General features: G+C 49.1%; 1 protein-coding gene across 2 annotated transcripts; it reads right to left on the bottom strand.

Moving 5' to 3' along the window:
* Positions 1 to 5,841: 5,841 nt before the first annotated feature.
* Positions 5,842 to 13,625, bottom strand: EBP (EBP cholestenol delta-isomerase). Of its 2 annotated transcripts, XM_063660616.1 has the most exons (6): positions 12,660 to 13,625; positions 12,316 to 12,375; positions 10,488 to 10,862; positions 7,548 to 7,584; positions 7,289 to 7,419; positions 5,842 to 6,341 (listed from the first exon to the last, which is right to left on the bottom strand). In XM_063660616.1, exons 3-6 carry the CDS (start codon positions 10,786 to 10,788, stop codon positions 6,118 to 6,120), a joined length of 693 nt encoding a protein of 230 aa, XP_063516686.1. In that variant the 5' UTR covers positions 10,789 to 10,862; positions 12,316 to 12,375; positions 12,660 to 13,625; the 3' UTR covers positions 5,842 to 6,117. The 2 variants fall into 2 exon arrangements, with proteins under 2 accessions (XP_063516686.1, XP_054327958.1); XM_054471983.2 differs by lacking the exon at positions 12,316 to 12,375.
* Positions 13,626 to 13,745: the final 120 nt, after the last annotated feature.

The following is a 13,745-nucleotide window of genomic DNA, read 5'->3' as shown; positions in this document are numbered from 1 at the left end:
GGTTGTTAGGGTGACTGATGAGGGGCTTCTGGGGTGAGTTATGGGATCTTCAGAGTGAAGATTTTGGGGGTGATAGGGGCCTGTGGGGGTGAGTGATGGGGCTGAGGTCTGTGTGGTGAGTTACGGGGTTTCTGTGGGGTCAATAATGGGCAATCTGTGAAACAAATGAATGTGTGTTGGTAGGGAGAGTGATGGGTATCTTAGGAGTTGATGGAGTATGTGGGAAGAGTGATGGGGGATCTGTGGGGTGGCTTATCAGAAGCCAAGAGGCTGAGTGATGGAATATGTGCGGTAGGAGTGTTGGGGGCTCTGTGAGGTGAGAGCTGTGGCATCTGTGGGGTGAGTGATGGGGAGTGTTATGAACTGAATGATGTCCTCCTCCCCAAATTCATAGGTTGAAGCCCTAATATCGGGGGAACCAGCCCCCAATATTTCAACGTAATGTCACTATATCTGAAATAGAGCCTTTAAGGAGGTAATTAAGGTTAAATGAGGTTATAAGGGTGGGGCCCTAATTCAATAGAACTGGTATCCTTATAAGAAGAGGGACACTGGGCATGAGTGCACAGAGAAAGGGCCACGTGAGGACACAGCAAGAAGGTAGCCATCTGCAAGCCAAGGAGAGAAACCCCACCAGATACCAACCCTGATGGCACCTTGCCCTTGGACCGTCCAACCTCCCAAAGTATGAGAAACTAAGTTTGTTGTTTAAGCCACCTGGTCTGTGGCATTTTGTTATGGAAGCCAGAGCCGACTAACACAGGGGAGGATTAGGGTCTGTGGGGTTAGCAATGGGGCCGCTGGAAGGTATGATGGGGGACAATAAACTGAGTAATAGGGATCTGTGGGGTAGTGACGGGGTCTGTAGGGTGATGAGCCTGTGGAGTGAATGATGGGGTATTGAGTGGCGAGTGGCAGGATTCTGTGGGATTAATGATGGGGACTGTGGGGCAAGTCTGTAGGGGGAGTGAAGGAGGTCTTTGAGGAATGGGGGATCTATAGACGACTGATGAGGATCTATGGGGTGACGGGGGCATCTGTGGGGTGGGGGAATGACTGGAGGTCTGTAGGGGTGCTGATGTGCTAGCTCGTAAGGAGAGGGGGCTTTGTGGTGTGAGAGATGGAGGGCCTGTGAGATGAGTGGGAGGCACCTGTGGGGTTAGTAATGGGGTGTCAGTGGGGTGAGTCATTAGAGCTCTGTAGAGTCAGTGATGAGTGAGTCTGCAGAGTGAGTGAAGTGATTAGGGGCCAATAAGCTGAATGATCCAGGGGTGGAGTCTGTTGGATGAGTAATGTGGCTCTGTGAGGTGAATGACGTGAATATGTAGGGTTCACGATAGGGCCTGTGGGGTGAGTGATGGGGGATCTTTAGGGTTTGTGATGGGAAGTCTATAGGGTGGGTGTTGGGGGGGGTCCATGTGGCAGCAATGCAGGGGAATCTGTGGGCTGAGTAATCAGGGCATGTGATGGGGGTCTGTGGGGTGAGTGATGGAAGATCTGTGAGGTTAAGCATTGGGGAGTGAGTGGGGTGAGCACAGAGCGATATTACTGACTGAATTGTATCTCCCCAAAATTCATGCTGAAGCCCTAACCCCCAATACTTCAGAATGTGACTGTATTTGAAAATAGGGCCTTTCAAGAGGTGATTAAGTTAAAATGAAGTTGGTGAAGGCGGGTCCCAATCCAATCTGGCTGGTGTCCCTATAAGAAGAGATTAGGACACTGACATGCGCAGGCAGAGGGAAGACTGTGTGAGGACACGGCGAGAAGGTGACCATCTACAAGCCAAGGAGAGAGGCCTCAGGGGACACTAAACTGGTTGACACCTTGAACTTGGATTTTCCGCCTCCAGAACTCTGAGGAAATAAATTTCTGTAGTTTAAGCCACCAGGTCTGTGGCATTTTGTTACGGCAGTCTTAGAAAACTGACACAGATTTTGGTCCTGGGAAGTGGGGTGCTGCCATAACAAATACTTAAAAATGTGGAAGTAGCTTTGGAACTGGGTAATGGGTAGAAGCTGAAAGAGTTTTGAGGTGCATGTTACAAAAAGCCTATGTTGCTGCTATGGTCTTAATATTTGTGTCCTCCCCACCTCCAATTCCTATGTTGAAACCTAATCCCCAGTGTAATGATATTAGGAGGTGGGGCCTTTGGGAGGCGATTAGGTCATTCCCTTAGGTCATTCCCTTATAAGGGATGAAGGGACCGGAGTTCTACCTTCCCACCATGTGAGGGTACAGAGAGAAGGAGCCATCTGTGAGGAAGCAGGCCCTCACTAGACACTGAATTTGCCAACACCTTGATTTTGGACTTCCCAGACCCCAGAACTGTGAGAAATAAATTTCAGTTGCCCATAAGCTACCCAGTTTATAGTATTTTGTCAGAGCAGTCCAAACGACTAAGACAATTATCTTGAAGGCTACTGGTAGAAATATGGATGTTGAAGGTGCTTCTGGTGAGGCCTCAGAAGGAAATGAGGAACATGTTATTGGAAAATGGAGGGAAGGCAAAGAACTTGGTTAATTGTGTTCTAGTGTTTTTTGGAAGGTAGAACTTGTGAGAGGCGAACTTGGGAGATGTAGCTAAGGAGATTTGTAAGCAGCATATTATGTGGCCTTTTTCTCCTTGCTGCTTCTAGTAGAATGCAAGAGGAAAGAGAGAAATTGAAAAAGAAATTGTCAGGCAGAAGGGAACTCGAATGTGAAGATAAAAAAATTCTCAGCCTATCCAACACTGCAAAAGCTGAGAATGTGTTCTGGTGAGAAGACAAAGGGTGTGGCTAAACAATCATGCCACAAAGAGATCATGGGTGTGACTCACTAACCTAATCAGCCATCTTGGCAGAAGCCAGGAATACAGATGGGTAATACCAGCAGAAACACAGCCAGCTGGGACTAAAGAGGACAGAGATGGGACAAAATGAAAGAAGTCTGTAGGACTTCTGGGATTCAACAGGACACGACAACAGAGCTTTCTGGCTGTGAACATGCATTATACTTCAAGAAAAAGGGAGAATGATCCCAAAGGTGGGGCTGTCTCCTCCTCAGTTCCAGAGGGCAGAGAGGCCTCCTCTGTTTCAGTGGGTCAGGCTGCCACCCAGGGCTCAGGGAGAGACACCGCCTCTCCTCCAATCTGGTGGGCCCAGAGGACAGAACATAGAGCCAAACAGGATTATTCTCAAGCCTTAAAAATCTATTAGAATTTGCCCTATTCAGTTTCAAACTTATTCGGAACCTGTGATCCCTGGTTTTTCTCCTGAGACAGGGTCTTGCTCTGTCGCCCAGTCTGGGGTGCACTGGTGAGATCAGGGCTCACTGCAGCCTCGACCTCCTGGGCTTAATCAATCCTCCCACCTCGGCCTCCCGAGGAGCTGGGACTATAGGCATGTACCACCATACCTGGCTAATTTTTTAGTTTTTTGTAGAGACGGGGTTTCACCATGTAGCCCAGGGTGGTCTCAAATACCTGGGCTCAAGTGACCCTCCCATCTCAGCCTCCCAAAATGCTGGGATTACATGCGTGAGTCACCACGCCTGGTCTGTGATCCCTTTCTTCTTTCTGATTTCTCCTTTTTGGAATGGAAATATCTATCTAGCTTATGCTTGTCCTACCACTGAATTTTGGAAGCAGATAATTTATCTGGTTTCACGGGTTCACAGCTAGAGAAGAATTTTTGCATCAGGATGAATCATACCTCCAGTCTCATTTACACTTGATTTGGATGATATTTAGGTAAGACTTGGGACTGAAAGTTAATGCTGGACTCGATTAAGAATTTTCAGAGTGGCTTATGGCACAGTGACTTATGCCTATAATCTCAACACTTTGGGAGGCCGAGGTGGGTGGATCATCTGAGGCCAGGAGTTCAAGACCAGCCAGGCCAACATAGTGAAACCCTGTGGTTACAGTGACCTGAGATCGTGCCGTTGTACTCCAGCCTGGGCCACAGAGCAAGACTCTGTCTCCAAAAAAACAAAAGAGTTTTTGGGCCGCTGGGATGGGGGTGAATGTATTTTGCATGCAAGGACATGAATTCTGGGAGGCCAGAGAGAGCAGAATGTTATAGCCTGAACTGTGTCCTTCCCAAATTCATATGTTAAAGCCTTAACCCCCAATACCACAGAATGTGACTATATTTGGAGATAAGGACTTTAAAGGGGTGGTTAAGCTAAAATGGGACTCATAGAGTGGGCCTAATCCAATACAAATGGTGCCCCCCACTTTTTTTTTTTGGGACAGAGTCTCACTCTGTCGCCCAGACTGGAGTGCAGTAGCGCCATGATGTTGGCTCACTGCAACCTTCACTTCCTGGGTTCAAGTGATTCTCCTGCCTCAGCCTCCCAAGTAGCTGGGATTACAGGCATGTGCCACCACGCACGGCTAATTTTTGTATTTTTAGTAGAGATGGAGTTTCACCATGTTGGCCAGGCTGGTCTCAAACTCTTGACCTCAGGCGATCCACTTGTGTCAGCCTGGGATTATAGGCATGAGCCACTGTGCCTGACTGGTGCCCACCCCCTCACCTCCTTTTTTTTTTTAAGACAGGCTCTCACCGTGATCATGGCTCACTGCAGCCTACACCTCCCTAGCTCAGATGATCCTCCCACTGTGGCCTCATGATGCCCAGCTAATTTTCAAAATTTTTTTGTAGAGATGGGGTTTCACCATGTTGCCCAGGCTGGTCAAACGGTGTCCTCATAAAAGGAAATTTGGGCTAGGCATGGTAGTTCACACCTGTAGTCTCAGCTACTTGGGAGGCTGAGGTGGGGGGACCACTTGAGCCTAGGAGTTTGAGATCAGCTTGGGCAACATAGTGAGACCCCGTCTCTACAAAAAATTGAAAAAATATTGCCAGGCATGGTGGTTCACACCTGTAATCCTGGCACTTTGGGAGGCCGAGGCAGGTAGATCACCTGAGATCGGGAGTTCGCAACCAGCCTGACCAACATGGAGAAACCCCGTCTCTACTAAAAATACAAAATTAGCTAAGCATGGTGGCACATGCCTGTGATCCCAGCTACCCGGGAGGCTGAGGCAGGAGAGTCGCTTTAACCCAGGAGGCAGAGGTTGCGGTGAGCCAAGATCATGCCATTGCACTCCAGCCTGGGCAACAGGAGTGAAACTCCGTCTCAAAAAAAAAAAAAAAAAAAAAAAAATTAGATATAATGGCATGTGCCTGTTGTCCCAGTTACTTGGAAGGTTAAGGTGAGAGGATTGCTTGAGCCCAGGTGTTTGAGACCAGCCTGGGCAACATAGTGAGACTCCTTTGCTATAAAAAAAATAAATATAGCCATGTGTGGTAGTGCACACCTGTAGTCCCAACTACTCAGGAGGCTGAGGCAGGAGGATCGCTGGAGCCGGGGAGGTAGAGGCTGCAGTGAACCATGATCATACAACTGCATTCCAGCCTGGCACAGAGTGAGGCCCTGTCTCAAAAAAAAAAAAAAAGGAAATTTGGACACACAGGGAGACACCAGGGACAGGGACGCTAGTTCATAGAGACCATGTGAGGACACAGTGAGAAGGTGGCCACCTGCAAGCTATGGACAGGGGCCTCAGGACATACTGACACCTTGATCTTGGACTCCAGAACCGTGAGAAAATGAATTACAGTGGTTTAAGCCTAGTCTGTGGCATTCTGTTATGGCAGCTCGAGTTAAGGGGACTGTGGGGCCAGTGATAGGGTCTGTGTAGTGAGTTATGGGGTCTGGCGGGGGGTCAGTGATAGGGGTTTGTGAGGTCAGAGGTGGGAGGTCTTTATGATGCTGATGGGGGTCTGGAATAAGTGAATGATGGTGGGATCTGTGGGGTCAGTCATAGCGCATCTCTGGGGTTAGTAATTAAGGATCTCTCAGTGTTAGAGTCAAGATCTTTTATTTCCTGATTTAAAAAACTGTCACCATTATAGATCTCCTGGCTTCTCTTGTATCTGTGTTCTAACGGCTCCCAGCAGTGCCTTCACACGGCCCCTTTATTCCCCTTCTTGTGCCCACCCATGAGCCTGAGTGTGACAGATCAATTAGCTTTGTCCCTCCAAACTGTGGGAGCAGGACTAGACTCTTCTGGCAGGCAGAGAGCTCCTCCTCGGCCAGTGTTCGAGCCCAGTCCACCACTCCTCAGTTCTTCTTGCTCTTGGCTTTTCTGGCCTTGGCATCCAGCGTGCTCTGGGCATGAGTGAGGTGCTTCACAGCATCAAGCACAAGGACTCCAGGCAGCACCAGCCACAGGGCATTCATGAAGACAAAGTAAAACCAGAAGTAGAGAGGGTGGCCCAGCTCCCCGTGCTGGAATCCGTCGCGGTGCTCTGTCAGGAAGTAGAGCACATCCCCATAGATCTGGCCTGTGGGTGGCAGGAGGGGAAGGAGAAGCCCCAGTGAGGAAGGGGACACTTTCCCCAATTCTCTATTCCAAAGCACTTTCCAAGTCATCATTCAAGGTCTCAGAGCTAAGTATTCTGAAATCATAGACCTGAAAATCTGAGAAATCAGAAAAGTGAGATTCCAGACACCAGAGAGCTGAGAATTTCAGAACTCAGGAGAGCTCACACCTTCAGATTTAAGGAAGTTCAAAATCCTTGAATCCAAGACAGCTTAGGATTCTGGGACTAAAGATAACTCATATCGCTAGAACTAAAGAAAGCTAACAATTTAATAACACAAGATGACTGAGGCCGGACACAGTGGCTCACACCTGTAATCCCAGTACTTCGGGAGGCCAAGCCAGGAGGATTGTTTGAGCTCAGGAGCTTGAGACCAGCCTGGGCAACATGGCGAAACCCCATCTCTACTAAAAATACAAAAGTTAGCCAGGCACGGTGACACATGCCTGTAGTCCCAGCTACTCAGGAGACTGAGGCAGGAAGATCGCTTGAGCCTGGGAGGTGGAGGTTGCAGTGAGCCGAGATCACACCATAGCACTCTGGCCTGGGTGACAGAGCCAGACCCTGTTTTAAAAAAAGATGACAGAATCTTACATGAAGGCATCTCAGAGCCCTGATCCTGGAGGTTCCAGGGGCTTCTTGCCACCCTGGGCCACCTCATGTAACCTTCACAGGAGACTCTGTGATGGAGAAGGAGGAGGAGGAAGAAAAATGAACCCTCTCCACCTGAGAGCACAGGCTCAGAGAAGGGCGTGACCTTTCCAGAGCCTCAGGGGGTTTGTCATTCAGTTTGACTTACCCCTGGAAGGGCACCGTTGAGAGATCCCACCCACAGGGATACATCTGTGTCTGTGGATCCCCCATCAACCCCTCTAGTGCCCAGTGCCCCTCTAGTGCCCTTTCCTTACCCACAGAGACCACAAGCTGTAGAATGAAGCGGAGGGGATGCTGGCGGAGAAAGGCGATGACCACCCACAGGCTGAGTGGTCCCCACAGGCAAGCTGTGATGGTTTCCATGCACACTGTGAAGTTGTCACCCCTGCAGGAGAAAACATGAGGGGACACTGGCATCGGTGTGCTCTTCCTACAGGTTAGCCCATTAGTGCTCCCCAACTCACCATCCCCCAAAACCAATGCCAGTCTCCATTGACAGAGGCAAACACTTACAGGATGTATCGGCTGTCTCCTTTGGCATACTCTTTCCCTGAAGAAAAGGAGAGAGAGATATGAAGAATAAAGGCAGTGAAAGGAACACACACTTGTGAGAGCTGGGGGTCCCTGCAAGAAGACAGACTTCATAACCTTCCCATGCGTCCGCTTCCTCATCCGTGAAATGGGGTAACTGTTTGGATTCTAGTGGTTTATTTATCTAAAAAAAGGTAATATGTGTAAAGCCTGACACAAAACAGTGTGGCTGTGATTGGTACTCAAGAAGTGTGTGTGGTATAAAAGAAGGCAGGTGTAGATGATGGAGTGAGTGAAGTAGCCAATGAGAGAGAGAGAATGTAGGTGAACAGATGAGTGAATAAAAGTGAGCAGAGAATCAGAAAGAAAAAGACCGCCGGGCGCAATGGCTCATGCCTGTAATCCCAACACTTTGGGAGGCTGAGGTGGGATGATGGCTTGCATAAAGGAGTTCAAGACCAGTCTGAACAATATAGTGAGACCCCCATCTCCACAAAACATACAAAAATTAGCTGGACATGGTGGCACATGCCTACAGTCCCAGGCTGCAGTGGGAGGATGTCTTGAGCCCAGGAGGTTGAGGCTGCAGTGAGCTATGATAGCACCACAATGCTCAGCCTGGACAACAGGGTAAGACCCTGTCTCAGAAAAAAAAAAAAAAAAAAAAAGGAAAGAAAAAGACCATCCAATATAAAAATAGGCAGAAGACTTGAATAGGTTCTTCACAAAGAGGATTTCTAAATGGCCAATAAGTATATGAAAGATGTTCAAACTTCCATTAGTCACTAAGGAAAAGCAAATTAAAACCATAATGAGATATCACTCACATCTACTGGAATGACTAAAATTTAAGAAACATCTGACCAGCCGGGCACAATGGCTCATGCCTGTAATCTTTTTTTTTTTTTTTTGAGATGGAGCCTTGCTCTTGTCGCCCAGGCTAGAGTGTGCAGTGGTGCAATCTCAGCTCACCGCAACCTCCGCCTCCCGGGTCTGAGCGATTCTCCTGCCTCAGCCTCCTGAGTAGCTGGGATTACAGGCGCCTGCCACCATGCCCAGCTAATTTTTAGACTTTTAGTAGAGACGGGGTTTCACTATGTTGGCCAGACTGGTCTCAAACTCCTGACCTCAGGTGATCTGCCCGCCTTCGCCTCACAAAGTGCTGGGATTACAGGCATGAGCCACTCTGCCTGGCCTTGTTTATAATGGCAGAAGATTGAGGGAAAATGCCCATCAATACTAGACAAGTCAAGTAACTGTATAATGTCCATGCTTCGAAAGCTCTTTATGAAATCATGAGGAGTGACCTTATTAAAAAAAGCAGCTGAGTGTGGTGGCTCACGCTTGTAATCCTAGCACTTTGGGAGGCTGAGATGGGCAGATCACTTGAAGCCAGGAGTTGGAGAACAGCCTGGGCAACAAAGCGAGACCCTATCTCTTAAAAAAAAAAGGTGTTAAAAAGAAATAACTTGGTGGGGTGGCACATGCCTATAATCCCAGCTACTAGGGAGGCTGAGGCAGGAGGATTGCTTGATTGCCCATGAGTTCAAGGTTGCAGTGAGCTATAATCATGCCACTGCACTCTAGCCTAGGTGACAGAGCGAGACCCCATCTCAAAAAAGAAAATGGCTTCTTTGGTTTTCTTGTAAGGAAAGAAAGAAAAAGAGAAAAGATCAGAAGTATATATAGCATATTACCATTTGTGTAAAAAGGGAAAAGTGCAAATAATGATAATAATAGTGAACAGTTACATGGCAACCACTGTTTGCCAAACACTGTTCTAAGTATCTTACATATAGTTGGTTATTACTATTATCTTCCTTTTACAATTGAGCAAATTGAGACTTACGTGTGTAAATAAACTGAAAAGAAACATAAACAACTATCAACAGTGCCTAACAGCGTTTGGGAAAACTTGGTGGATAGAAAGCAGATTTTCACTGCACATCTCTTTAAATGGTTTTTTGACCCACGTGAATATACATGCAACAAAAAAGTTAAATAAGGCTGGGCACGGTGGTGCGCACCTGTCATCCCAGAATTTTGGGAGGCTGAGGTGGAAGGATTGCTTGAGTTCAGGAGTTAAAGAGCAGCCTGAGCAACATAGCAAGACCCTGTCTCTACAAAAAAGTGAAAATATTAGCCAGGCATAGAGGTGCGCACCTATAGTATAGTCCCAGCTACTGGGGAGGCTGAGGCAAGACGATCGCTTGAGCCCAGGAGTTGGAGGTTGCAGTGAGCAATCATCATGCCACTGCACTCCAGCCTGGGCAACAGAGCAAGACCGTATCTCAAAAATAAGTTATCTACCAGTTTTGGAGAAGGGCAAAAAAAAAAAAATAATAATAATAATACATAATAATTTTTTTTTTGAGACGAAGTCTCACTCTGTTGCCCAGGCTGGAGTGCAATGGCATGGTCTTGGCTCACTGCAACCTCTGCCTCCCAGGTTCAAGCAATTCTCCTGCTTCAGCCTCCCGAGTAGCTGGGATTACAGGCGTGTGCCACCACACCCGGCTAATTTTTGTATTTTTAGTAGAGATGGGGTTTCACCATCTTGGCCTGGCTGGTCTTGAACTCCCGACCTCATGATCTGCCTGCCTCGGCCTCCCAAAGTGCTGGGATTACAGGCGTGAGCCACCGAGCCTGGCTAATTTTTGTACTTTTAGTAGAGATGGGGTTTCGCCATGTTGACCAGGCTGGTCTCAAATTCCTGACCTCAAGTGATCCACCCGCCTGGGCCTCCCAAAGTGCTGGGATTACAAGCGTGAGCCACTGCACCCGGCCTATAATAAATTTTTTAAAAGATTAAATAAAAATTTAAAATAAATCAATGGAAGAATAGGTGGATATGTAAACATGCAAGCCAATCCCTGCCCAGCAAATCCCATCCCACAGCATATGAAAGAAATCAGGACTCACAGAGTTGAGATAAGAAGGCTTGGTCTCCAAGCAGGTCTTCGTAGTAGAGAATGAACCAGCCCTCGATCACCAGGTGAATGAACCCACACACTGCAAACCAGCACAGGGACAGTCGCCGCCAAGTCCCCAATGGGACAACCGCAGCACGACCTGACAACAGCCATGTGGTCACGACTAAGACCCCTGTGACAGAGAAGAGGCCAGCCAGTATATGCCAGGTGGGGCGGTCATTAGGTACAAAGTTGTCCAGTCTTAGGTGCTGAGGCCAGTATGGGTGCAAGGGGCCCGCGTTGGTAGTCATGTCTTTGTGGGCTGATGGTTGCGTGTGGATAGGCAGGAAGTTAAAAAAAAAAAAAAAAAAAGGAACAGAAAAACCTGGACAAATAGAAAGCACAGAATGAGATAATAAAATCAAATTCAAATAGTTTATTATTATAAGAAATGTAAATGGACCGAATTTACCAGTTAACACACAGGACTGTAACACTTCTAATTACATTCTGTTTTTTTTTTTTTTTTTTTTTTCAGACGGAGTCTTGCTCTGTCGCCCAGGCTGGAGTGGAGTGGTGCGACCTCGGCTCACTGCAACCTCTGCCTCCCGGGTTCAAACAATTCTCCTGCCTCAGCCTCCCGAGTAGCTGGGACTACAGGTGCCTGCCACCATGCCCGGCTAATTTTTTGTATTTTTAATAGAGATGGGGTTTCACCGTGTTAGCCAGGATGGTCGTGATCTCCTGACCTCACGATCCGCCCGCCTCAGCCTCCCAAAGTGCTGGGATTACAGGCGTGAGCCATTGCGCCCGGCCTACATTCTGTTTTAAGACCATGACTAAAGGCCAGGCACCGTGGCTGGTAATTCCAGTGCTTTGGAAGGCTGATACAGGAGCAGCACCTGAGGCCAGGAATTCAAGTCCAGCCTGGGCAACACAGAGAAACTCTGTCTCTAAAAAAATAAGAAAATCAGTCGGGTGTGGTGACAAACGCCTGTAGTCCCAGCTAGTAGGCAGGCTGAGGCAGGAGGATCGCTTTGAGCCCAGGACTTAAAGGCTGAAGTGAGCAGTGGCCACATCACTGCCCTCCAGCCTGAGACTCTGCCTCTAAAAAAGAAGGCCGGGCGCGGTGGCTCACGCCTGTAATCCCAGCACTTTGGGAGGCGAAGACGAGTGGACCACTTGAGCTCAGGAGTTCAAGACCAGCCTGGCCAACATGGCAAAACCCCGTCTCTACTAAAAATACAAAAATTAGCCAGGTGTGGTGGCGTGCGCCTGTATTTACAGCTACTCAGGAGGCTGAGGCAGGAGAATCGCTTGAACCTGGGAGGCAGAGGCTGCAGTGAGCCGGGGTCATGCTGCTGTACTCCAGCCTGGGCAACAGAGCGAGACTCTGTCTCAAAATAAAATAAAAAAGAAAAGAAAAAGAACATGACTGAAACACAAGGCCACAGAAAGACTGAAAGCTTGTCCCAGCCCTTTAGAAGCCATATTATGATGTGGTAGAAATAGTCCCGGTCTCAGCCCTCGGGGGTCAAAGTCTGGTGGGAGGCACATGGGAACAACACCTGATCCCAGCCCTCCCTGGTCACAGTCTGGCGAGGGAGATACAGGACCAGGCCTGGTGTCTTCCTTCAAGAGTCACAAACTGCTCACGACCACCAAACCCAGTCCTGTGCTCCGGGGTCACGGTTTGGTAAGAGACACAGGAACCAGGCGTGGTCCGGTTGCACAGGTCAGCGTCTTGAACCGTTCAACAAAAAGCTATTCCCTCCCCCACGTAGTCCTGAAAACTGCAACTGGGGGACAGAGGAAAGAAAACGAATCAGAACTACAACCCTCGGTGCCAGCGTCTGGAAAGCCAGAGCCTCCCCGCGACAGCGTGCAACGCCGTCAACCTGCAGGGAAGAGACGGATATTGAAAGGCCGGTGTCTGGCGTGCAGCGCTAGAACGGAACACAAATCCCGTCAATCCGAACCAGAACCCTCCAGTCCCGCTGCCCAATGAGAAGGCGGATCTTCTGTCCTCTGGACAACCGTGCGGTAGCTGGGGGTCTCGCGCAGGCGTAAGAGGGCGGTGGGGGGTGGGTGGCAAAGGGTCTCGCGCTGGCACGCCGAGGGCTGGCTGCGTAGCCGGGGAGAGCTGGGGAAGGGAGCAGGGGGCCGGGTGGAGGGTACTCACCAAGCCGCGCGACGGCAGCCGCCTCCCACACTGGCTCCGGGCTCTCTCTAGGCTGGGTCTCGCGCTGTGTCACATCCCTAGTTCGGGCTCATCCCCTAGTGGGTTCTCTTGCCTTACGGAGCGAGCCAATGGTGAAGCGAAGAAGGCGGCCCGTGCCGCTCCCAACCAATAGGCACTCTCTTTGTACCTCTGGCCCCGCCCCCGCGCGTGGCGCCATTTTCACCTGAGTCAGGTTTGGGGTGGAGACTGGGGCGGGCCAAGGTTAGTGGGCGTTTTGGGTCCGTAGCCAATCTGCATCGAGTCCTGGCTTCAATTTCCCCATTCCCTTATCAGTCGATCAAAACGGGGACTCATTAAGGTCTGTACCCTCTTCTTCCGCTGGTGAAATTAGCGTTGCGTTGCATCCTTTCACCTCCGCCCTTTTCTAGGTAGAGTAACCCTTAGCATAATGCAACGAAACTGTTACAAGCAGATCACATGCTATACACTGCAACCACCCCCTCCCCAGCTCTTCAGTGCTCAGAACTCCTCAGTCCTAATAGCAGCGGTCATTCTCTCTTCTCCCTACCTCAAGTCAGAAGAACTAGTTAGAACCCAGGCCTCTCAGTCCTACTGACCAATTGGCATGAAGACCCTCAATCTCCATGTGCCAGTTCTAAAAAGCCAATCAAACGCCTAACCACCAGTGAGCCCCCAGATGGAGCAATCAGTCAGAATCCAGACCCATCCCAGACCTCCCATCCAATTAGAACTCACAACCCTCAGTCCTAAGGACAAATAGGCACCAACCCTTCATCTCTCTTGCTTTCTCTTCTCTGTGTCCCACTCAGAGCAACCAATCAGAATGGGGATCCTTCAGTTTTCCAGCCAATCAGGCCTCCCCCACATCCAACTATGCAATCTGTCCCTGCCCTAATCAAACCAAGCAGGACCAGGCTCCTGCCATCTTCAGGCTCATCATCTAATCAAACAATCATAAACTAACCATGAACCAATCACAGTCTGCTCTCTCTTCATGGTTTCCAGCTTCCAAACCTTTATCCATGCTGTGCCCCCTTCCTCACTCATTCCTATTCCCCTCTGAGC

This window comes from Pongo pygmaeus, chromosome X (assembly GCF_028885625.2).
Source record: "Pongo pygmaeus isolate AG05252 chromosome X, NHGRI_mPonPyg2-v2.0_pri, whole genome shotgun sequence".
Taxonomy (NCBI): Eukaryota; Metazoa; Chordata; class Mammalia; order Primates; family Hominidae; genus Pongo; species Pongo pygmaeus.
The sequence above is the reverse complement of the archived record's forward strand: the minus strand, read 5'-3'. Positions and strand labels throughout refer to the sequence as shown.